Source organism: Paroedura picta, chromosome 7, assembly GCF_049243985.1.
Source record: "Paroedura picta isolate Pp20150507F chromosome 7, Ppicta_v3.0, whole genome shotgun sequence".
In the NCBI taxonomy this organism is placed as follows: domain Eukaryota; kingdom Metazoa; phylum Chordata; class Lepidosauria; order Squamata; family Gekkonidae; genus Paroedura; species Paroedura picta.
Window position 1 is genome coordinate 29,355,888 of NC_135375.1, and position 26,468 is coordinate 29,382,355.

At 39.3% G+C, this 26,468-nt stretch overlaps 1 protein-coding gene across 4 annotated transcripts in view; it reads left to right on the forward strand.

Moving 5' to 3' along the window:
- The window catches only part of IPO11 (importin 11), a 92,477-nt gene that overhangs the window by 45,019 nt on the left and 20,990 nt on the right, over positions 1-26,468 (forward strand). For 3 of the 4 annotated variants that reach the window (XM_077347211.1, XM_077347209.1, XM_077347210.1), the window contains exons 23-28: positions 5,056-5,135; positions 6,897-6,977; positions 9,360-9,455; positions 14,375-14,488; positions 15,334-15,455; positions 24,660-24,755. In XM_077347211.1, coding sequence (XP_077203326.1) covers positions 5,056-5,135; positions 6,897-6,977; positions 9,360-9,455; positions 14,375-14,488; positions 15,334-15,455; positions 24,660-24,755 — 589 coding nt within the window. Of the gene's footprint in view, positions 1-5,055; positions 5,136-6,896; positions 6,978-9,359; positions 9,456-14,374; positions 14,489-15,333; positions 15,456-17,483; positions 17,661-24,659; positions 24,756-26,468 lie in introns of those variants that run through there. The other variant, XR_013233053.1, reaches the window with a different exon arrangement.

Sequence of the window (26,468 nt, forward strand, 5' to 3'; positions counted from 1 at the left end):
GAAAATACAGTGTATCTTCCTTATAACCATACATTGAGATTTATGACACTGTAAGCCTACCTCATCTCTGTTTCTGCAGGTAAAACTGAAAGATGACCTCTTAGTAATGTTCTCCACATAAAAAGGAGGACCATATGCAGGCAGATACTTTCGATAGCATTGGAAACTTTGGCCTCTAGAAATATGACAGAACCCTGGCTTCATAGTAAAGATGTTTTTATTATTTAGAATAAAACATACAGTGACTGTAAATATACAGGAAGTTAATGACTGGGCCTGAAGATAGTGCCTGGCCTGGTTGAGCTTCTACTTCCTGGCCTGAACTCAATTTGTCCATGTGGAAATGGGCTGAGACCCCCCCCCCCAACTTAAAGGGGTTGCAGTCAGGGAGAAGCAAAGCTGTGACAACATCAGCTTCAGCGAGCTGGTCAACCACAGCTATGGAGGTGGTGTGAGAAATTTAAGGGCCACAAGGAGGGAATGTGCATCTGTGAGACTGGTTCCCAGTATGTTAACCCTGGCTAAAAGAGAGGCAATGTCTTTACTGACATCTTATGGCACATCAAAGATTTAAGAGTGAAGATTTAATATTTCTGTACTTGAGAAAACTCATTTTATTGTGAGGCTATTGCAGTTGATATCTGGGAATGACTATTTGGAGGTTTGATTATTTAAGTGTCACTTCTTGTGACTGCATGGTGTAGTGATTGTACATTGATTGAAAATGCTCTGCTAACCTATGTCTACAGTTTTCCAACTTGATTTGGCCACTTGTCAGGCATTATCTGAGAAATTCTGTAAGGTCAGCCGGCCTTTGACTCACTGTTCTAAACCATTTATTTTAATTGGGTTCTCCATAATAAACCCAAGATGGGAGAGCCGACTTCAGACCATGAAATCCTGTTGGCTCTCAGTAATAATGGGAGGAAGAAAAGTTGGAAGCCGGGATCAGAAACTTAGGAGCATGACTGCTGAGATGTGAACCTGGTCATGTGCTTATGGAGCACAAGGATTGTGAAGCTCGTGTGTGCATGTTAGATTTGATTATAGCACTCTGCTTTTACGACACACAACATATGTTGAAAGGTTTTCCAGAGAGCAATTGATTTTGGGTTTAAATTGGCTTAAGGTGGGGTCTGACCACTAGGCTTGGAATCCAGTTAATATTTTGCTGCAGTTGTGGGGATGTACCCCAGTGAGGGCCAATCAAAGGCTCAGCCTATCGTCGGAAGGACGGTAAGTTTTTCAATATAGGATGATTACTTTTGATTTAAGTTAGATCATACAGAAGATTACAGTTTGTAGCAGTTTCATTTCTAGTGGTCTGGCTTGAGTAAAACAACAGTTCCTTAACTTAAAAAGCAACATATCGCCATAGAGGTTTTAACCATCATGTGAACAAATATCGAGGTGTATGGTCTAGAGTTCTTAATAGCATTCTTGGGGATTTGGCTCCTTTCGTTTCAGTAACAGGCATTTGTTGTTCCTTGGCAAAGTAGTTGAAGGAAAAACAGTGCCTGACAAGCCAGTGATGCAGTTCCTTCAGCCACCTGGCAAAAGTGTTGTGACAGAAAACAGATTGCTGACACTTCTTTCATTTCTTGGAAGCTTAAAGTTTTACGTTGATGTAAAAGAAATACAGCCCTCTGTCGTGACAAAAGAAGACCCATTTTAGATCACTTTCTTCTTTCTGTCAAGTCTGTGCTGCTTTTATGTCTAACAGGGTGCCTTGATAAGTAGGGTGTCAGTATCATTTCTGATTTTCTTTCCTGCTTGGTGCAGATAGTATTCAGATGATGATAATGATGCCTTGGCTGTTGTTTCTTTGCTAAAAGAACCCACGTCCGCATGCAACTTAAAACCAGCTTGAAAACAAAATTTAAACGTATATAAATATGATGTAAAGTTATTATCTTGACATCTAGTAAACCTTAATCAGCACAGGTTTATTCTGGGATAGGTGTTCTTCCAAGTATGTGAACCTTAAGCCATGAAAGGTTGCAAGGTTGTCAACCTTGAATTCAGTGCAGAAATAAGTAGGCAGCCAATAAAGTTTTTTTTTCAGAATAGGTGTGATATGCAAATTGCAAGAACTGAAATTGTCTTCAAAGGCATCGAACCTATTTCAGTAGTTCAGCTTCAAGGTTATTGTGGCTGGGATCAGCTTAACTATATTGAGGTAGGGAGCCTGCTTCTGTGCTAGAGGATGGAAGAAGACATTCTTAGAGGCTCCATTAGTCACTTCCTCTAGCAGTTAATGTTAGATCTAACGTTCTTATTGTGTCAGAAATACCTACTTCAGTTCTTTACTACTAAGAATGGTCATCCATAGATAAATACATAGACCTGCATATCTGCATATTTTGCCCAATGTCACATGCAGGGCTTTACGCTCAACAGGTACTAACGTAATGGTTGTTCCTGGCCCCAGGGAGGCTTGCCTGGCCTCAACTAGGGCCAGGCCCTTTTCGGTCCTAGCCCTGATCTGGTGGAATGAGCTCCTGGAGGAGCTGTGGGCCCTTGGTGAGCTTTCAGCTTTCTGTAGGGCTTGTAAAACGGAGCTCTTCCGCCAGGCTTATGATTGGGGCCAGTGCTAGAGCAAATGGTATGGATCCCCCCTTGGTGCTTTGCGCCAGACAGCTTGGCGCAGTTTGGTTTTCCCCAAGCCACCCTCATAAGGGCTTTCCTATTAGGAGGGTTGTTTTGCCATCTTGGATTATAATTGTAATTTATTGGGTTTTTAATGGGTATTTTACGGGGTTTTATTGTCTGGATTACTTTTTGTAACCTGCTGCGAGATGGTCTCCGAGAGTGGCAGGATATATATCCAATTATTATTATTAATAATACTAATAAGGTAAGCACAGACTCTCTTTTCTTTTTTTTATGGAAGAAGACAATGAGGGTGGTTGCCCTGGGCCTCACATGTGAAGGGAGTCATATCAGCATTGATTATTAGTATTGCTATCAGATCCTTATCAGTTTTACTGGGCCATTGATTTCAGTGGAAGGTGGCAATCTTTACTGTCCTGTTTGGCCTTACACATTTAATCAAAATGTAGCCCCTTAACTCCATTCTTGTGGTTCTGTTCCACCCCACCCCCTCCTGGATAGTTCAGTACCTTGGTATTTAGTGTGGTGGCAGCTAAACGGTGGGTCCATTGCTCCAGCCAATAGTAAGAATGAATAATTATTGGCTTAGTTCAAGTTTCTGAAATGCAATGTTGCCAGCTTTTTAAAATTCAGAATCCCAGTAATTTGGCATTCAAAACCTACTGAACCAGTGGTGGAATTTTGTGAAGATTGCAAGCTTGTCTTTGGTCTTTCAGTTTTGACATACAAATACTACCATAATACATTCTGATGTCAAATACAGTTGCTTTTGGAAAGATCATAAGCATATTTTTCCAAATGAGGGAGAGAATATATATGGACATACCCTAGGACCCCTTAATCTTATAGAGGTCCTGGATAAACATACATATGAAATACTTTCCTTCTTCCCTCCAAACAAAAGAGGGGAATCAGATGTGAATGAGCTGTAGAGGTGGGTGATTTATTGCTTTGCATGCTGAGTGTATTCCACGGTTGTATACTTTAAACTATGACCAATGCTAAGCACATTCTAGGCTTTAAAAGAAACTTACATTTTGTGTTGACTAGTGGAATTCTCTGTAAGCAGTTATATAAGCAGATCTCTTGTAGATACTGCTGATTTTGTGTGATTTAACTGACAGTCCTTTTCTCTCTGATGCTAATCTCTGGGGCTTCATCTTTCTAGCCTGTTTTTTCAGAGATCAGAGCCAGAAGCAAACTTTTAAAAAACAGAAAGAAAAGAAAAGCAATCACAGGTTCTCAGCATGCCAGATGTTGTCCCACTATCAAAACCTTCCTTTCCCTAGAACTGCTGAATGCACTGTCCTAGTTTTGGCATCCTACTAGTTGTATCTGTCACCTTGACAGTTCCAGGCGACCACTTTAGAGCATCAGTGAGGCTTGTAGAGGTGGTTGGAATGTCTTTTAAGGTTTTATTTGGCTGTGTGGCAAAGGTCAGTTCAAGACTATTTATAATATCATTATTTTTAAAAATTGGAGGGAAAGTCTATGAAACCAGTTCTGTGATCCTGATTTCAACAAGCAGTCTCTGTCATATAAGCTCAGTATTTTATGGATATTTAGGTCTACTGTTTGTTTGGCTATATTTAGTTTTGTTTGAGCTTGTTTTCATATGGTTGTGATGGCCAATGGCCAATACAATAGAATTTTAACTAACAAAATAGAAGCTAGGTGTTTATAATTCCATTTGCAAGTTAGCTCTGTTATCTAGATGAACTTTTCTGCCCTATAATGGCATGTTAATTGGATCACTTGGATCAGTAGCTCACAATCACCAAGGAAGAGCTAAGTTCAGAGCCACCTGCTGTTGCATTTGGCTATATGGGGCTGTTTTGTTAGGAATGACACACATATGTCACACACACGGAGGAACAGGAACAGTAGTGTAACTTCCTGTCTACTTCCTACTGGTGGCTGATGAAAAGAGCAATTTTGCAATGGTAATTTGTATAGTGGTTGTATTTATTACAATGGTTGTATAATAGTACTCAAAAAAATTGAGAATCCCCATGAGATAAACTTGGCATATGGATAGTGGGCTGTACTCAGAATGATGATAGGAAACAGTCTTCTTTTCAACTTCCTGACCTGTATCTCTAAGAGTAGCATTATGGCCTTTCTTTTATAATTTATACTGCGAATGAAAAGAGATATTTATGCATTCTTTTATCAGAGCCGTGATACAGATGTGTTTGTATACAGATACCTATTTGAGAATTGTGGTACATTTTGGAACTTATCCATCAGGTTTTCATAGTACAAGCATCCAGGTCTATAAACTTTTTTCATATGAACAAAGATCATGCACAAATAAGGGATTCTAGAACAATTATAAACTTTATTTTTAAAAATAATATGTAAAATATCCATTGTCATGTTTATTAACACTCTTTAAATTGTGGCAAAGCCCTTGAGATTATCTGATACTTATTTTCACAGAGTTAAGTTCAGAAAACCTCAGAACCTGTTTTAAGATCATCAATGGCTATATCTTTTTATCTCCTTCAGAATTTCTTCAGGTATGTATTAGGTTAATTATCATACATTCTGTAAAAATTTCTAAGTACTTCTTGCATCAGCTGACCCTTCATTATGGCAGGGTGGACACCTGGACCATGCTCCTTGAGACAGTCTTCAAAGAGAAATGACTGGGAATTGGGCATTCTGAGAGTGAGATTAAGATGTAGCATGAGATCATATGCCTAAGGGCATTAACGTTAGCCCAGTATACATCTACTAATATGAGTCAAATTCTCTGAGAATTAATTTCATTTATATACCCTTAAACCTTGCCTACCATGCAAGGTTGTTGGGCAGATTAAACTGAGGGCCATTTCGCACGGCTTCAAAATAGCACAATGGTTACTAATTGGAAATGCTACTAATTTGCCATAACCCACGACGTCGTAGACAATCTGCAACAATCCTGAAACCGACCCGCAAAAAGCGCTTCGTTGTAGCGCTTTCAGGGGAATCCAGAAAAGTGGATTCACCCTCCGGATAGCGATACACTCCTGCAACCAATCTGCAACAGTAGCGCTAAAGACCTGTGCGTTACCATTGTTGCTGGTTCTTCGAAGTCCCTCCTCCTGAGCCTGTCCTCCAAACTTCCGGCGAAGCCATCGCCATTTTTTTTTCTCCGAGCGAGCGGGGATAAACGCACCAGCGAGCCTCTTTCTGTTTAGAGGCTTCCCTGGCTTCAGTCCTTCACCTTTAGTCACTAAGCACAAACCACATAAAAGCCCGTTTGCTGAAATAAAGTCCCTTTATTTTTTACACATAAATTCAGCCGAAAATCGGGCCCGTGAGAGGGGGGGGGGATTTTTTTTTTATCACTCGAGGCAGCGTGCCAACGATCATACAATCAAACGACGGCTCACATTAGGCAGCTGGATGGGTCTCTCCGTTGCAACGAATCTACCTAGATTCGTTGCTATGGGTCTGTTTTTTTTTTAAAAAAACCTTTCTTAAAGGGAAAGGGGCTGTTTGGGAGCATGCTAACGGCTGCCCATTGGCTGCTTGACGGCCAGGGGCGGGACGAGCTTGGCAATAGCGCTTCCTTTCTAGCGATTTCTGCCGAGACCGGAAGCCTGTGGGAAACGCTAAAAAACGCAACTGATTCCACTACAAAGGCAGGTATGCATAACGACGAATTCCACTATTTTAAATGGCGATTTTTCATTCCGCAAACAATTTGCAACAAAGATCCCCGTGCGAAAAGGCCCTGAATGTCCCTGGTGTGGAAATATTCCTTGAGGTTTGGAAGTGGGGCCTCAAAAGTGTACAATGCCTCTGCAGCCACCTAACAAGCCAGGTATCACCCTGACCTATTTCAGGTCAAGAAAACATTGCAGAGATGAGGTCAGGTTGTCAGATTCGTGTAGGTTCATGTTCTGGAATTCCACACTTCCTAGGTGTGCATAAACCTCACTTGTATCAGGACTGCTGTGCACAGAAAGACCTCCTCTAAGGTTTGCCAGCTTCCAAGTGAGGCACTAAACCCACACCAAATTATGAGCTAGCACCTGTTGCATTAGAGAACACAATGGGCTTTACTACTAGTAAAGAAAATGGCTCATTGGAAAAGGCAGAGAAAAGCTGATTGAGACAAGTGTGGCATGCATTTCTGTTGATTGAGTTGTTTATTCATTTAAATGTTAGACTTGGTAATACTGCCCATTATTAATTACTTGTACTTCAGTAAGAACTAATGTGTAAACAACGTTGATTTCAAAAATAAGCATTTTCTGTGTTCTAATCTGGGTTAATTTTGATTTTAGGTCAATGCAGCTGAACTATGCAAATCCTTTTGTGAGATCTTAAAAGACATAACTACTGAGGGTCAAGTTCAAGTACTGAAGGTTTGTATGTTTGTAGATGGCTAATGATGTTTGTACTTTGCATCCAGAAAAAAACTGATTTTTCTTGTAAGAATTAGATGTTAATTGCATGCATTGTCATGGGTTATAGTGTTCTTTTGAGGTTTGGGATATGCTTCCTTTATTTATTTATTTCCATGCAGCAATCTGATTCTTGGATATTTAAAAAAAAACATTTCCTCAATCCCTGCAGATTATACATGCATAAAAAGAAAAGTTTAGACCCTCTCTGGAGGCAGTGAAGAATCTGTCTTCTTCACCACTGTATGGAGAAAATCCCAAAAACTAAAAGCTAAATTAAAATGTGTGTGAGAGAAGTGCTCCTTGCCATTGTAATTCTGCCATGGCAGCAAATAAGAATGGTGAGAAACTTCTTTTTGCTAGATCCCAGCTGGCACATGAAGTTGTTATCTTTCAGATATTAAACATGAATACTAGCATGTTGAATTGAACCAGGTATCAAATCACATTGCAGGTACTACAGTTACACAGGTGGAGTGTGCTTTCGTTTCCGAGTCAGCCAAAGGCATGCAGTAGTTAAGTGTGGAGGTTTCTGATATATGGAACAGCATGGCAAGATAAGCTATGTTAACAAGAGACTTGGAGCAAGATGACAGTAGCAGCAAACTGTATATCAAAATGTATGCCTTGATACAGTAAAATCCCAAAATTCTTTCCCTGTGTTGATAATCATAATACCCTTGATCTTAAAAGTATTCTCTGATGTCATCTGACTGAACTATCATTATCTCCTTTAAGCTTGTTTGGATTCAGTTTCAGTTTTTCCATCATCCTCTTAACACAGTTCGAAAAAACTGATTAAGCACAAAGATAGCAGCTCCTTGTTGCTTTTTTACCGAAATACAGAGCTGGGTATTATCAGTGTATTGCTAGCTGCAGACTTATCCAGTGGATGCATGTAGATATTGAGCAAAATTGGAGAAAAGAATGATCCCTGAGTGTTTGTTTTAAGCATTTGTATCCAGGGTGGGAAGATAACACTCTTAGATAAACATAGAGAAGAATAAATAAATCTTCACTTGATGCCAAGATGGCAACAGACCTAGTGGCAAGTGAACGTCTAAATGGAGATTGTCCAGAAGCTCCTAGTTCTCAGCCACCTACTCTGTAATGGAGCAGAAGGGCAGAGCAAGGCTTCAGATGGTTATATCAGTGAACTCAAAGAGGCACGATGTCTAGTCTTCCATAAAGGAAGAATCAAAACAACTGAAGGGCTAGCCCTATGATATCTCCCTGATGTTTCATCTGGTGTCATTATCCACTATGTAGAAAGTAATCAGTGATTCTAATAAGATTAATAGAAAGGGGCATTGCATGTATCTGTCTCCAAACATATCAGCCAGGGCTGTGAAGGCTGTCTCTAACCCATAGCCCAGATAAAAGCCAGATTGAAAAACTTAAAGGTAAGCGGTTTCAACATGAAAGCCTGGAGTTACTGTGCTGCCACCTTCTCAATCTACTTGCCCCAAAATAGAAGCTTTGACAGGGGCCTAAAATTGACCCGATCCTCCTCATTATTCTTGGCTGATTTTCTCAATAAGGAGTGGATTGCAGCCTCGATTAAAGGAAGAAAATCCGTGCTGTTGTAGAGAAGTATTATTTGATTTAGCAGTTTCCCTCATTCATAATGACATGTTTACAAATCACAATCCAATTTGCAAGTAGCAGCCTATGTAGTACCAGGTAACCTGACTACATCTGAGCCACCAGTACAAAATGATCATAACTATTAGGACATGAATGTATCACATTTCCCTAATACAGGTTCTGAATAGTTAGACATATCCCTAAGTGCTAAATCATATTTTTTCTTTATGCATGCTGAAGTGCTAAAGTATGCTTTTCTGGACCAGAAGGGCTAGGTTTGCATGCAGTCCACATATAAAGCACAGCAGGGAAAAAGAAGTCTAATAATTCCTTCAAGGAAGCCTGTCATGTAAATCAAATGGAATTATACTGAGGAGGATGCAAGGTAGTAGATGACTCTGTGTGTGTGTGTGTGTGTGTGTGTGTGTGTGTGAGTGTGTGTGAGAGAGAGAGAGAGAGAGAAGCATGTGAAAGTATCTTTATAAACAAAAAACGAGCAGCAGCTTGCTTGATTTTTATAATCTTGTGGAACTGTAAAGAATTAATTGGATTGTGGTTAAATTGTGTTCTTGGTTCGGAAATCACAATATCTGCTAGTTACAGTATATAGTTCACGTACAGTGTAGCTTTCTAAGCTCAGTTGTAGGGAAACATTGAACATGTGTACATATAAGCATTATGTATGGCTGGTAGCAAAAGGGTTTCTTAAAAAAAATGTAATTGCTCCTCAGATAAAATCTGTCTTCTTATTTTCAGGTTGTAGAAAATGTTCTCAAAGTGAATCCAGTATTGGGTTCTGACCTATTTCAACCTTTGCTGCCATCTGTGTTTCGGGGAATTATAAGTGGGGAGGTAAGAGTGCCTTAACTTTTTAATATTTCTTTTCCATGCATTTTTATCTGCATTCTTTAAAAATAGTTCAAGTATAGAACAATAGGATGTCATCCAATGCATTTCTGGTAAGAATTGCATACTTCCATTTGCCTTCTGTTATATGTAATCATTTGACAGCATCCTTTTCACTCAGTACCACTAATTGAGTTTTGGTGTTTAGGACAGGCTGTAATGTAATTTAAGTGTTCTGTGTATTGAGGTCATACTAGTCCAAATGACCCTCCCAGAGTTAAATAAAGAATAGAATGCACACTAAATGTAATCAGTAGCATTATTTTATGTTTTCTGTAGTACTTACCATTACAATTCTTTTAATTTAATTTTGAGTATAAATATCGTGAGATAGGTGATATGGCAAGAAATTGATTTTTCTCAATCTGAGCTTTAAGTATCAATTTCTAGCTCAATACCTCAGCTGCTGTGTTATTCTGGACCACAGTGAAATGCTCCCAATACTGCAAATATAGATTTTATATCCTATATACTGGACACAAATAGCGCAGTCTTCATTAGGGGTTGGATCCCGTCATCTGTGAATGCAAGAATCAGGGATTCTTTTGGATCCCCTTGGTCCATCACACACTCTTTGTCTGCAAGGCCCCAAGAAGCAATGGGAATCTTTGTGTGTGTGTTATTTGGGTAGGCTTCTGCTACCACTCAAAACATCTCTGCTGTTTGACCTTCCTCTGAGTGGTTTGAGTCACTGAAAGAGCGTCTGCCTAGCTCTGTGCATAAATGAACACACATGAATCTGCTTTATACTGAATCAAACCATTGGTCCATTAAGGTTAGTATTGTCTACTCAGACTAGCAGATACAGGTCTTTTACATCACCTATTGATGGTTATTCCTTTCTCTTTCTCCAGCCTGCTAACTCTGTTGGCCAGTGAGGTGATTGGTCTATGCATCGATAAATGGTCAGGCGTTTGAGTAAGAGCTTTGGTCACAGCATGAGAACTTCAAAGAGGGAAAAAAACCTCAAATGTTTATTAGCTAGAAACGGAAAAAACAGGTATAGATATCAGAGCAGTAGCACAGCTGTTGCAAAAAACTAAGACAAAAAATCAAAATGGACTAGCTAAGTTCCACAGACTAGTTTTACCTAAACATTCATTTTAGAGGAGTGAGTACAAGAAAAAAAAATGTAATATTGAAATTCCCGGATTTTGCCTTGTGAACCTTGTACAGGGCCTGCTAAATCTTTTAATTATTTTCCTCCGGGGTGGGAAGGGCATTACGTAGCCTATCTTGTAATAAGTTGAAAACATGTTAATTCCTGCCTTTCTGCCTTTACCCACTCACAAATGGCTGCATGTTCTTGATCTTCATGGCCCCAATTCAAGATATTAAAAGTTATCTATCATATATTCTGCTTCCCGTTACAACCAGCGGCATAGCTAGCCTATTTGGCACAGAGGGTGGATAATATTTTAATACACCCCTCCTCTATTCTTTTTTTGTCACATCTCAGCTGATGTTGCATACCAAGAATATTCAACATCCAGAGTGGATTAATTTTTTACACCCCCCTCCTCTATACAATAAAAATATTTTCAGTAATAATCATGAAATAAATGCTCCTTAGGGACCAAAAAGTGTTTCATGGAATAAGATTTCGAGAGTCAAACTAGAGAATCTCTGTAGCAGAAAGTGAAGGGTGTGAGAGGTATTTCTGCAATCTCAGCAGAATAAATGCAATGTACAGAATGCCTAGCAGAACTCAGTGCCATTGTGACAATGCCAGCTTAACAGGACTGATGTTAAGCATGCAATCACAGTCCAAGAAAGAAAGCGAGATGGAAGACCAGCAGAACCAGTACAGTGTATATTACCCAGGAAACCCAGTGCCGTTCTGACAATGGCAACTATTGTTAAGCACAAAATTAAAATCCAAGCAGGGGAGGGGGGAGGAAGCCCAGTGGAATCAGTGAAGTGTACAGTGCCCAACAAACCCAGTACTTTCTGTTCATATTAACAAAAGTTTGCTATGATGCTGTTCCTAAATACATTCTGTCACCAAGCAGGAATGGGATGAGAAGGTCCTGAGACCAAGAAATGAAAATAGAGGGGGGGGGGGGAATCACAAAAAAATTAGGTGAAGGGAGACAGAAATGAATGAGAAACATATGGGGAAAAAAGGAAATAAATTAAGAGAGGAAAAGGTGGCTTTATCTTGTTACTATTTATTTGTCATATGGCTTGTGTGTAATATGGCCAGGAGATCATAAGATTGTCTGAATGCAAGGCAATAGAAGTTTGGGGGTGGTTTGCCTTTAACTGCCTCTAGATATTCCTTGGAGGTTGCCCTTCCAAGTGCTAGCCAGGGGTGACTCTGCTTAGTTTTCAATATCTGACATAATCAGGTTTGCCTGGGCTATCCAGGTTAGGTATCTTGCTGCAACACCCTGACTACTACTTTGCAAGATCTGGCTGAGCTGGGAAAAGTAAGAGATTATTTGAGAAAATGACCCGCAGGCTGGTATCAGCATGCCGGTTTGGTTGTACGAACTATTAAGCAAGTTTGCTTCAGTCTTGGAGAAAGAAAAGTCTAGCCAATCCTAGAAGGCTTTCTGCTGTTCTCAGGCTTCCCTTGTGTCCCTTGTGGTTGTGGCCGGAACTGCATTTTTAAAATAAAAGGAAAGACATTTGGCTGGATGCAGCATGAAGATGGCTTCAAGGGCTCCCTTCAAGTTGACCCAGGGCAGACCACACAGCCCTGTCCCACCCTTGGTATGCCACTGCTTGTAACAGAATAAACTGTTATGCAGGATTATGCAGTGCTGTTTTGTACCCTTGCTTGTCCAATAGTAAGGCGATGCTATCGTGCGAGGCCACGTAGGTTTGCTTCTTGTCCAGGTAGACAGTTAAAACAGTTTGTTAATTCAGTTTGTTGCACTCAAGGTATCCTACATCTTCAGCATTCGTCTTAATATCAATTTGGAAATTTCTTATGTATTTATTTAGATTTTTATACCGCCCATTCTTTGCAGCTCTGGGCGGTTACATTATATAGATTTCATATTTATGTTTTCTCATTTAAAAAAAATAGCACCTTTTGTTCTGAAACAAGATACCATAAGCTGCTGCTGAATTTTTTAATGAAATAACCTTCATGTTGAAGTTATGTTTTCCTCTTTTGAGAGTGAGGAGATGGGATGGTCTGAGTGCTTTGTGGTAGAAAGCATGTTCTCTGGATCCCAATTTATACACACATATTATACCATATGTTACATATTCTCTCTCGCTTGCTGGGAAAATGTGTGTCATCCTTTGGGAAGAATGGAAATGATGACCCCTGAAAGCAGAGATTTTAGCCCTTTCTAGAATGCTAAGGGAAGAACTTGGAAGAGGATGGCAAATAACTTCTGCATCTCCCTCTTGCACCCTAGTTGAAGAATGAAAAACAGGAAATCACAGTTCCCATTGTGTTTGTGTTTTTAGTAATAGAACCAGTTTGATGCCCTTACAGAAAATTCACTGGATTTCTCATTTGAAATAATATAATACATTTTTTTCATTGTCATCCTAATTTTTCAAATGGAGCAGTACCATCCTTTCCTTGTTTTAAAGTTTTAAAAAGCTTTTTTAAAAGTTTTTTTTTGTTTGTCTTTAGCTTTTCTGGTTTTACAGTCTGCAAATAGCCAGTAGATAATGGGAAGTGTTAAAATAATGTAATTTAACACATGGGTTCATCATTTTTTTTCACCCTGTTGTGACACCTCACTATACAGTTCCATAAAATCTTTGCACTGAAGAGTGTTACCACTGAGAATAGCAGCAATGACCTGCTTAGTGAGAGATTAATAGCACTTCTTTGAAGTAGCAAAAGTCTGGTAAATTAAATATGAATAGCTGTGCTGAAGCTTTCTGTGAGATCATCTATATCTCCAAAAAGGAGGCACAAGAGAATAATGCAGTAACTGCTGTTTACTCACATATAGCAATGATGGGAGTTGTTTCCTTATGCAAACCTTTTTCTTAGCTTATGATTTTGTTTTCTCCCAGCCAGTGGTGCTGTTGTATAAATATTATACTCCGGGAGTGAACTGAGTACTTGCTGATGCATGGAGTTTGAAGATTCAAAATGCATTTTTCAAAATCCAGTACTTTGAGGCACAAACTTGCTAACGGTTATGATTTGCCTTCCAACACATTTCCATGAAAGCTGATGTAGTATATTGAATAATAACCAGAAGTTTCAGGTGTCTGTGCTGACTTCTGTTAGCCATTCTTTCTGGTGTATATAGAGCCAAAGCTAATGGGAATCTCTCATGTAATTCTTTTCAATGCATAGATCTCTATTTGAATACATAAGAACACATAAGAAAAGCTCCGGCACAGTATGTCGGCACAATGATTAGGTATATTTAGGTCTCTGCTCAGCTGTGTTAAGCTATCTGTAAAGTTAAATCTGATTATATTTTGGATAATCATGAAACAACCACATCCCATCATGGTAATTGTAGTGCTTTGGTGTTGCAATGGTTTTCTCCATCCCAAATTTCCAACACTGTCTGAGCTTTCATATACTATTAAGGGGGATGGAGTTTCCCTGCCAACTAGAATGGAATTTACCATCCATCTAGCCTCATAGGACATAGTACGTATTTTTTCAATCACTGTACACTGTAATTTCCTTTACATTGTAACCTGGAATTATTCTGAACAACTCCTATAGCTTCAAGCTGGTTAGCTGAAAATTGATGTACTTTTCATTTAGCATAGGAATTGGTCTGACTATAACCAATCCTAACGCTTATGTATTTAGACCGAGTGCTATTACATTTCCTAAGAATCATGCTCATTGTAGTATTCCTTTATCATGTTTATATTTTCCACCTGATAGGGCAGCTCAGTTGAATTGCTTTCATTTTCAGAGGTACCCGGTTGTAATGTCAACTTACCTGGGAATCATCGGTAGAGTCTTGCTGCAAAATAAAAGTTTTTTCTCATTGCTTTTGAACCAGATGGCTTGTGAGTTTGGGCAAGAGGTAAGATTTCATATTTAGTTATCTGAATACATAGCACCTTTTGTTTACTTTAAATATTTATGCCTCATACTCTCAGCAGACAGTATGTTAAAAACAAAAATTGTTATACAGCTTATGTGAGAAGAATATTTTGTTTGTAATTTGTTTGGAAACTAGAAATGCTGGTTAATTAGCTATATTACAGTTCAGGTTTATACTTGGAGGTTGTTTCTGTACAAATTACACTGTTTCCTGGAATGTATGTCTTCCCCCTCACCCCATTTAGCTCAGTGTTCCTAAGAGTTGTGTACAAGATGGTTCTAGTGCATTATAACTTTTACACACCTTGTATCCTAGAGAAAACAAGGTGTTCTAAATATGTACATAGAACATAAAGCTTTGAAATTCAGGGTCTCTAGTCCTTAAAGATAGTCATACTACCTCCAGTTTAAGCAGCTTTGCTCAATGTATGAGCTAGGATTCAGAGACTCTGCAGACGTACAGAGGTGTGTTCAGCTTTGTCTGTTTATGTACTGGGAACTTCACTGCCCCAGCTCCTGTGCAGGAGCACAAATTGGGGGTGGATGAGGTGTACCATTCTTCTGTATCCCAGATGATTTTTGATATATTTTAATATTTTTCTTTTGCTAAAGAAAATGTTTTCTGTGTGGTGCCGAGACTTAGGATGATAGCCGGGTTTGGTTTTTTTTTTCAGTGTTTGTATCTAACCTGAACTCCCCTTAGAAGCTAAAACGACTACACTGAGGCTGAGAAGTTTTATTTTATCTCATCACAAAACTCTTAAATTAGTTATCTAGTCTAATTACATTGCATGCAAATGTAACAATCCTGTTCTCTTTTTCCAGCCGGACCTGCTCCTTGGTCATGTGATTGAAATGTGGGTTGACCGCATGGATAATATAACTCAGCCAGAAAGAAGAAAACTTTCAGCTTTGGCGTTGCTTTCCCTTCTGCCATCAGAGAACAGGTCAGAGTCATGCCCCAAATCACTTCCTTGTATGTTTTTCTTCAGTTTCAGTCCAAGAAATAGAAATTCAAAGATTGTGTGCCAAGTTAAGTTGCGCAGCTCTTTGGACGCTCCATCTTGATTTGTAGCTGAGAGTTTCTTCAGAATTAATCAAGTTGCACAGTATAGACTGCAATTCACTGATCCTTATGGGCATCCAGGCTCTTCAACATGAAGGAAGAGGTCAGGGGAACTTAGAAGCATGTTTCAATACTTGGTGACATTTTAGTTGCTCCTAATAAAAAGTAAATTACACAGTTGCTACTAATATCTATCAAAGTCAGTGACCTATAAATAATCATGCAGGTATTTTACTTATCAGTAAGATTTTGACTATGTTTATGGAAATTCATTAATATCTGTCTACTTACTTTTTAAAAAATTGGAAACTAGAAATGTATGAATGGCTTAAAATCCCCCAGTTAATTGCTCAATAATTGCTTCTTGTTCACTTGCATAACTGGAGTATTACTTTGGGGTGTGTGCCTTTATATATCCCATCAATCCCTCACGATCTTCTACCTCATACTTGTTTATATTTTGAAGAAATATAGGTGAAAAATGCTTTGAGACTGAAATATTTAATTTATTTTTCTGTCATTCATACACTCTATATGAACCACAGTACTAATTTGAATAAAAGTTCGAATTTGGGGGTATAATTATTTCTGAATGCTGAGATGAATGAATATTCTTTTTCCTTCCCAGGTGTAATCGTTTATACTGGTTATACCCCATTATGTAAATCCCTGTATTTATTTAATTCATTTATACCTTTCCTTTCTCTCCAATGGAGATACTCTCATCCATTTCATTCTGACAACAACCCTGACAGGCCCATGATCACCCGGTGAACTTCCATGGCACAAGTCAGAATTTTAACCTGGGTCTTCCAGATACTTTTAGAGAGCCAGCATGATATAGTAGTGGCCTCAAATCTAGAAAACCAGGTTGGATTCACCTCCTCCACATTCTGCCAGCTGTATGACCTTGGGCTAGTCACAGTTCCCAGATCTCTCTCAGCCCTATCTACCTCAAAGGGTGTCTGTTGTGTGGGGAAAAGGCAGTTGTAAGCCACTTTGGGACTCCTTCAGGTAATGAAAAGTAGGGTATAAAAACCAACTCCTCTTCTCCTGCCACACTCATAATCACTACAGAATACTGGCTCTCCATTCTATTATATTCTGCTTCGCATCTACATACTTTATTATAGATAGTAATATAAACTGAATACATATTGTATGAGTATCATGTGAAGACTAACACATTTAACTCAACTTTAGAGGAATGAATTACAGAGATTTTCCTTCTAGCAGTACTTCAGAACTGCAGATAAAATGACTTCCTGTCTCTCAGTTTCCTGTATCCATGGTAACTTTATTTTAACCAGTCATTGTGGAAGAGCAAATGGGAAGAGTAGTGTTTCCTGTAGGAACTCTTGCAGAACCTGTGACAAAATGTGGGAAACGGGAAGGTAATCTTGAATGTTCTTAAAATAATGCAGTGCACTAGCAGCTCCAGTAAGCTGCAGAACAACAATTTTTACCTGACAAAATGAACAGCACGTTCTGGGTAAGAGCAATTTTTAATATATTTTAAACTGTCAAACCATCAAGACTATTAAAAGAACAAGAAGCTAATAATTGAAGGAAACGGAGGTTGCTGAATATAAACAGCGCTATTTCCTTTTGTGTTTAAGTAGGATGAACCATTTATAAATTCTATTACCAAAAGCTGCTATTTTGGTTTGGATTTTAACTCTTGAACTAGTTTACAGCCCTGTTAGAAAATACAGTAATTTTACCATTACTTATACATCACGTTCAGTTATTGGGCAGGAAGTAATTGGTGTGATAAAATAAATTAGCTTGTTTGAAGCAGTATTAATAGTCCAGAAAAAGCAGAAATAACATTAAAATATTGCATGCCTTTGAAACAAGTGAAACCTGAGAATTTTGAATGAAACATTTTAACTTTTTCTCCTAATAGCACAATCAGAGATGATTGGGAGAATCACAGTCCAGAATATGTGTCGACTTTACCACCTCGGGTCGTTTCGGCATGTTCTTAACTGCCTTCTTTTGTGGCTGATCCAGGAAGAAATACTTTGCTGTCCATCTGTTTGCCGGCAGTGTACAGGCAAACGAGCTGACTGCCATCATGCAGGTCTTTCATCTATTCCGAAGAATTTTCCCCGAACGACTGTATTCATATATCTAAGTGGGAATAATATATCTTGCATAAATGCTCATGAATTGATAGGGCTTCGGCATCTTGCAGTGCTACACTTGGATAATTCTGGGATTTTAAATGTGTACCCAAAAGCATTTTCTGAATTTAAGAATCTATGGTACCTACGCCTGAATAATAATCATATTAAACGCTTGGATCCTGGAACATTTGAAGGACTTTCCAATCTTCATTCTTTATACCTGCAAAATAATGAAATAGCTTTTGTTCCTAGAGGATCGTTTAGTGATCTCACTTCAGTGCGATATCTAATGCTTCAAAGCAATCGCCTCAGCATCCTTGGTAGCGGCACTTTCTTTGGAATGATTAGTCTTCGGGTTCTTAACCTAGCCAACAATAAAATTTCACGGATATCAAATGCAGCGTTTCGTCACCTTGACAACCTTACGTGTTTGTACCTTGAAAGCAACAATTTAACATCCGTTCCACCAAATGCTTTTGTAGCACTGAGCAATCTTGAGAAACTTTCCTTGTCACATAACCCTGTTGGATCAATACCTCCCTTTGCATTTAGAGGACTTGACAAGCTCAAATACCTCTCTTTAAAGACAGCCAACATAAACATTATTGACGTGAATGGATTTGGGGGGTTAAATCATCTTGAAAAGTTGGTTTTGAGCAATAATAATATAGAAAACGTCAGTGCTGATTCCTTTGCATCATTGAATAATTTAATGTTTCTGCAACTTGACAGAAACAAAATAATCAGGATTGCCGATAATGCATTTGCAAAAATTGGATCATCTTTGAAGGTGCTGAATCTAGCATTTAATAACCTTACAGATATGCAGCCTGGAGTTGTCAGGCCTTTGGTTTCATTAACTCACTTGCAAGCAAAGTACAATCCTTGGAACTGTAGCTGCAGATTACTTGGGCTAATTACTTGGCTAGCGTCATCTTCAGTCTCTGTCAATATTAATTGCCATTATCCGTCCAGTTTGCGTGGAAGACATTTGAATTTGGCTAAATGGGGCTTGTTTCCAAACTGTCTCAACAGTTCCGCAGCACCTGAAACAATCAAGGATATCAAACCAGCAGGTATCCACCACAGCTCCACTACTTTATCGATGACATGGGATAAAAACCCCTCAAGCAGTTCCATTTACAAATATTTAAAGAATGCAGATGCAGATCCCGTGAGATTGTGGACAGAAATGCCTACCACATCTGCTAATCCACACCTTTCTGAAGAGCATTCTGGTGGGAGGCTCAGACTGGTGGCTACAGTGTTTTCCTTCTTAACTATGGAGATACCAGCACAGGTTGTCCCTGTTAATCTTACTACACAGCAGAACACAGCATTTTCTCCAGAAGCTGCTTCTGTATCATTTAAAACCTCTCTAATCTGTACACAGCAGTTAGAACAACTGACTCGGGCTTTTGACATTTTATTAACCCTTTTTATTTTGGCTTGTGCTGTTATCTTCTTTCTGATCTACAAAATGATTCAGTTTAGACAGAAGCTTAAAAAGCAAAAGAGCTCTGACAGTGGAATAGAATACTATGGGTTTTATCAGGCTGGTAGATACTGTGTAACTGATCCCCTTCAGTCTGTGCCACAAAATCCACTGGGGAGTTCAGAGCTGGACAACACTAATCTTCCCAAACCAACTACCGTGCTTGAAAATCCAGCACAAGTCATCTTATTTGAACACTCAGCTTTATAGTATAGGATTTCTGATGCTGCTGGTGTAAAAACCAAGGCTGCAACTTTGTATAACGTTTTTTAAATAATAGTTTCGCTTATAATTAAGACTATTTTTAAAAATCACGTAATTTACTGTCATTTTCATTCACATATCTCTATGAATCTTAAACTTTTGTTTAGGGTTGTGCATTCTGACGCGCTTCGGCAAGCACCAAAGCCCGAGGCGGCCAGCACCACACCATGGAGGGGAGGGGCGGTGGCAGTGCACCACCCGGCATTCGGGTGCCGGCTGGCGTGCTGCCACTAGTGCCGCCCCTCCATGCCACAGTGCTGGCCGCCTTGAGCTTCAGTGTTTGCCAAATCGCACCAGAGCACGTAACCCTCCTTTTGTTATGTAATCCTATTTTGTTCTGCTTGCCAGGTAGAAACTCTTCATTGATAACTCTTGAATTGCATCAGTATGTGTTCCGCATCCTACCTATATCGGATGATAAACTGTTGCCTCCAAATATTTCAGGCTTTTCAAATATTCATTAGTATTAATAATTCATAGAAACAATATAAGACAGCTCACAGATGAATAAGTAAAATTGATTATAACTAGCAGCATTATGCGTAGGAAAAAAAAATAGTTCTGGTGGAGCAATCACAAGCAAATCACAGTATTGTATCCTGGTGGTCTGGAGAGAAAACCAGAAACAGTCGTTTGGGGCCATCAGAACACTTGGCAGGAGGGGAGGGCACATTTAATGGAGGTTTGAGCAAGATTAGAGTTTAGAGCGGCTTTCATCAAGGTGAAGACTTTGCTCGCTCTCCGGTCACTTGAGGTGAAAGTGGACTATTTAGTGGCCTTTTACGGCATACATTAGTAAACAGATCTTATATGTAGCCTTTCCGGGTGATTGGAAAGATTGGGAAAGCTGAGGTCTGCATTGTAAAATGGTTTATAGGTCCAGGCCTGTCTGACAGGTTAAAAAAACTGATGGTAGCTTGGCAGTGACTGGCTAACTCTCCACATTTCCGTATATATACACGCACACACATATATGCATACTCATATTTCAGTGTATAAAGTTGTTTGTGAAAGTCTCCATTTTGCTTCCCTCAATATAAATAAACTTTTTTCTTGTGTCCAGTCATTCCTCTTTGATACTAAAGGCAGAAATGTAGTAATCAGGCTATACTAAGGCAGGGAGGAACAGCATAACCTTTTACAGCTGGGCTGACTTGTAGTAAATAGTGCCAACAGCACTGTCAGGCCATTGCATTGGCCTCTTTCACAAGTGTGCTTCATGTTGGGATGGGGAAAGTTGGTGTGGGCAAAATTAATACTTGTTAGCATTGTGAGGATAGTGGCACTGGGCCGTGTGAAGGTTTCCTTGCCAGAAATATTTTAGTGCCTACTCCTGCCACTCCATGGCATCACACATGCCTTTTGAAATTAATTAGAGCAGTTAAATATTCTTGGGGAAAAGGCTGTATGTATATTTAGTTTATTCTAGTGTACAAGCTGCGTATTCTGTATTATGTTTTTTGTCATATATGATACTAAGTAAAATAAGAATTTGTAAGAGAATTTTATCATCTATTTTTAAAACTTCTGCAGTTTTCTAATGCCAAAGAATTCTAACATTTTATCTATCAGACACCATCCTGACACTTTTATTTGTGTTTGTTCCATTTGAAATGGACTTTGTCCCCAAAGGGGTATTTCAGAATTAGAGGGGAGAAGTTTATCTCAATAGTTGAATGGGGATGTCATACTTCAACCACCACAACAAGAACAAAAAGACGGAGCAGATCAAAGCTGGGTCCTGGGAGGGTGACCTCAATTTATAACAGTATGGTGATAAGATTCCATTTTTCTAAAACACCTGGATACATAGGTGACATGAATATTTGTCACACACTTGGCAAAATCTACTATTAGTCAAGTTGGTGGATAGATTAGGTCAGAGGTAGTCAACCTGTAGTCCTCCAGATGTCCATGAACTACAATTCCCATGAGCCCCTGCCAGCAAACGGTGGCAGGAACTCATGGGAATTGTAGTCCATGGACATCTGGAGGACCACAGGTTGACTACCCCTGGATTAGGTAATAGCAACCATTTGCTGTTCTGACATCATTTTGAAGATTTGGGCAAAAATGGAATGGCCCTAAACTATTTTGGCTTTGGTTCTGAACCAAGCACTAAGGTGCTATGCACTGAGTATAGCATACTGCATGCATGATGCATGTGCAGGTCTGATTCTTACAATTTTTCCATTCTGTCATAGCAATGAGATAGATAGAACTTGATGCTCATATTTAACAGACAGAAGTCTGTTTGAGCTCTGTACAAACCAGGCTTTATTTACAAGCCGAACTGAATTCCTCTCCTGCAGATTTGGCTTCCTCCTCCTGTATCCTCCCTCCCTCCCTCATGTGAAGGAAGTGTTTTTTCATTAGCTAACAACTGTGAACAAACCAGCTGAATGGCAGTATGCGATTAGTTTTAACCAACTTTGAACATTTAGAAAGATTTTTAATGTATTATTGTTATATGAATAAGACAAGACAATTTGTATTGCTGTAAGTTGCCCCAAAATGACTGGTTCAAAAGAGGTCTGATTCTTACAATCTTTCCATTCTGTCATAGCAATGAGATAGATAGAACTTGATGCTCATATTTAACAGACGGAAGTCTGTTTGAGCTCTGTACAAACCAAGCTTTATTTACAAGCCGAATTGAATTCCTTGCCTGCAGGTTTGGCTTCCTCCTCCTGCATCCTCCCTCCTTCCCTCATGTGAAGGAAGTGTTTTTTCATTAGCTAACAACTGTGAACAAACCAGCTGAATGGCAGTATTCAATTAGTTTTAACCAGCTTTGAACATTTTAGAAAGATTTTTTAATGTATTATTGTTATATGGTCTTATTGTTTGTATTGCTGTAAGTTGCCCCAAAATGACTGTTTCAAAAGAGGAGAGATATAAATATAAACAAATAAATATGGCAGTAACAGAGGTTGCATAGTTAATAATAACTATGTACAATTACTAAGATTGTATCTATAGTGTCACACTGGGATTTATAAGCTGGCAACCTAGACATGGAAGTATTTCAGAGGTATATCATAAATATTTATAGACTTTCTTAAGTAGTTTAAATCAGGATTAATGGAAGAGTTTTTGTATTGCTAACTGCAAATCTTTTTCTTCAGAGCCTTTCAGTGCTTTGTATGTGCTGATATTAATCTTACAGACTTTCAGTGTAATGGTAAAGCCTTGATTAGTTTGGTGATTATTGTGGCCTAAAACAATACAGTATTTTGAGATGTCTTTTGCACGATAAGTCTTGTATTTGATCATTAGGCTCATACTTCCAGCTTTTTCTGCAGAAGTCAGAGGACAAAAAATAATTACATTTTCTACCTGAAAATCTCCATATTGTTCAAAAGGCTACTAGTCCAATTGACCAGTTTTTTTGGATCATAATAATTTAAATTGTGATATTGGAAGCACTTCAAATCTGTCTCATAGATGACAAAACTCTCTACATATCAATAAAGCATTAATGAGCCTGTAGTGCAAAAATGGTGTGTGACACTCATAACAATCACAAGTATAATGATCATCAGACCTTAAATAGGACTCAAATTCATCTACCAGATATGAACAAAATTTTTTTTACTGGGATATACTAAGTTTCCTGTTTCTAGAGAGAACAGTCTTGAATACTGAAGAAGGAAAATCCTATAAACTATATCTACTATATATATAACTCATATAAGTCAATGTTACTTCTTCTTTATCAGGCAGCTTTAAATATTTCTGCAGAGAGATATTTTTCTTTTCCTTACAAATGAGCCACAATTGAAACATTACCATCATTAATAACCAGTTTGATTTTAGAGCCATTGTTAGTCTCCAGATTTATGGTAAAATCAAATGATTGTGCTTTTCTTAGAATACCAGAATTATCCATGGGGTTGTCCCTCGCATGGAGCTTTTTCATAGTCTTAACATAGGTAGAATTTAGCAGTAGAGCAGAACGCTCTCACAGTGTGGGACCTATCTTTAAATTAAGGTCTAATAATAAAAAAGAAAAAAAACAGGCCTGAAACATTTCTGCTCTAGCAGTATTTTTGTCATTGTTAACAAATATTACATACAGAAATTTTCCTAGTTAAGGGCTACATTTCATAACAGAATAAGATCTGGTGTCCATGTGAAGCCAACATTTTCCAAGTGCTACCTGACTTTGCATATGATCCTGGAGGATCATTGTCCATGGGGTCGCAATGGGTCGGACACGACTTTGCACCTAACAACAACAACAACAACACTATTATTACATAGCATAAGTTTAGCAATCTTAAAAATTGTCATCCAACAAGAGGAATCAGGCCTTAGAAGTTTTTCTTGTGTGTGTTCTCCTGGATTCAGTCTGCAGGTGTGTGGTTCCCAAAATTTGATTTTTCATCTGATACCTTGGGTTTGTACAGTCCTTTAATTGGGTGTACATGTACAATTCATGACAGAAGGTCTGCTGTCAAGCCTGACAGAATGAATATGGAAGGAGAAGATTAAATCTAGCCCTCTTTCCTGTAACATGTGATTGATAGTGTCTGAGTTGACTACACTAAATATGGTTTGCGATAGATGCTCATAACCTATTATGAATATGAATCTGTGTTTTGTGTGGTTTTCTTATTTCCCCCGTTTGCTATTTTTATAGTCGTTTTAGTAGAATGCATCAAATGTGAATTTGTTTTCGGATGCTAATAATCTAGTACAGTCCTAGGTTGTAAATCTCAGGTGAGTTTCATGAACCCTTACAAAGCTACCATTTTTGAGGTTTTGTCTGTTTTTCTGCATTTTGGAAGGATTTACTGCTATGGCAAACATTTGAGAGCAAGGCTGCCACATTTCTTGCCTCTCAGTTGAACAGATGCTGAGAGGAACACTGATGACGATGCAAGGTCATTTAGGAGTGGAAATGATTGCTTTCTAGCATGGGCAGGTTTGGAAACTCTGGTTCCTGATCTTCTGGCTGCACCACAGTGATGTGATATGATTTCCTGTCATGTGCTTGCAGCTCAGGGGATCACATACTGGTATGTGGGGTTAAAGGTGGGTTCTGGGTCTGGGAAAGTTCTGATTGAGGTAATTCTCTGCTTTTGGGAAGAATGTCAATGAGCTTAGTTAAGCACCAAGAACTCCCCCAAAACTACTAAGCAAACTTCCAGTTTACCTAGTTGAGCAAAACTATTCTGCTCTTTTTCAGTATCATCCAAGATAAATTTTGTGGTATCATAAATATTTCAGTAGAAGGACTGCATGATGTCATGACTGAAGATACTGAAACGAGGACATTCAAAGAGTAAGTAAAAGACTAAATTACTCTGTGATTCCTGTATATGCTATGATGGCAAAGCTACTTGATCAGCACTGCTATATTTATAAGTTACACTCTGCAAATCTGAACAGGCCGGTGGTCCCTGGCCCACGAGAAGTACGCCTGGCCTTAACCAGGGCCAGGGCCTTTTCAATCCTGGCCCCGATTTGGTGGAATGCGCTCCAAGAAGAGCTGAGTGCCCTGTCAGGGCTTTCACAGTTCTGCAGGGCCTGTAAAGTGGAGCTCTTCCATCAGGCATTTGGTTGAGGCTAGGTGTTGAAACATCAGTTGGGTCCCTCCTCTGAACCCCCACCGTGGGGGTGTGGGAAATGTGCACAGTCCATTGAGTGTCAGTAGGGGAGATGGGTGTATGAAGTTTTGGGATTTTAAATGGCATTTTATGCAATGATGTAGATCGCCTTGACAGGGCTGGCTGGGAGGGACAGTAAAGAAATGTTGTTGTTGTTGTTGTTGTTAATCTTATCCATTTGGTGCCCCTTAATAATTGTGAAACAGCCTTGGGGGATGAATGGTCTGGCCTCTCCAGGGCCAATCAGGTTGCAGCCAGCTGCACCCTGATTGGCCTTGCCTCTACAGCTCCCACTCTCCCTCACCAAGCTCTCATCCCTTGCCTCACACACATGCCTGGCTGTTAGAGCCAGGCACGCCTGTGACTCTGCCGCTCCATGTCCAGAGTCCCAGGTAAGAGGTCGCAGGGGGGAGGGGGGAGACGGAGCGCTTCTCAAAGGCCTGCAAGGCCCCGGGTGTGTTTTCCAGGTCCCCGGTAAGCCATCCAGCCACAGGACATTCAGTTATTGCAAATTAGATAAACGGACCACCCACCCTAAACAGATGCCCTTATTTATATCAGCATACACATTTATAAAACAAGTTAGGCCCTGTACTGTTGTCATTGTTTGTAAAATTTGCCTAACATTATCATAGATCTTATCTTGATCAGATGAAATGTTGTATTTAACTATTGAAAAATGGCAACCCCAAAAAATACAGTCTGAAGTATTGAAGTATGTATCTTACCTAGACAAGTTATCCTCTTTCTGTGCTATATGTGGAGTAATTGCTTGGCCCAGGATAGAACCTGAAGATAAGAGAGCAGTAAAAGAAGGTCATGTGAGAAAGACAAAGGTCTGCGGAAAGAGATTCTTGGCTAGGGAAGTGAGGTACAGATGTTTATATGTCAGTGCCAGAAACTTCTAGGTGAAGCTGTGGGGAGCTGGAGTACTTGGTGTTAATGAGTTGAAAACAAAGCTGTAAGTTCTTTAATTTTCTTGTATAGGTCTATGATGCAGTTCTATTTGTGGTTAGGAGTGCGGACTTCTAATCTGGCATGCCAGGTTCGATTCTGCGCTCCCCCACGTGCAACCAGCTGGGTGACCTTGGGCTCACCACGGCACTGATAAAACTGTTCTGACCGAGCAGTGATATTGGGGCTCTCTCAGCCTCACCCACCTCACAGGGTGTCTGTTGTGTGGAGAGGAATGGGAAGGCACCTGTAAGCCGCTTTGAGCCTCCTTCGGGTAGGGAAAAGGGGCATATAAGAACCAACTCTTCTTCTTCTATTTGGAATAACATGTACAGTTCTGGTCACCACCTCTCAAAAAAGATATTGCAAAGCTGGAAAAAGTACAGATAAAGACAGATGATTGAGTGGTTGGAGCATCTTTCCTATGAGGAAAG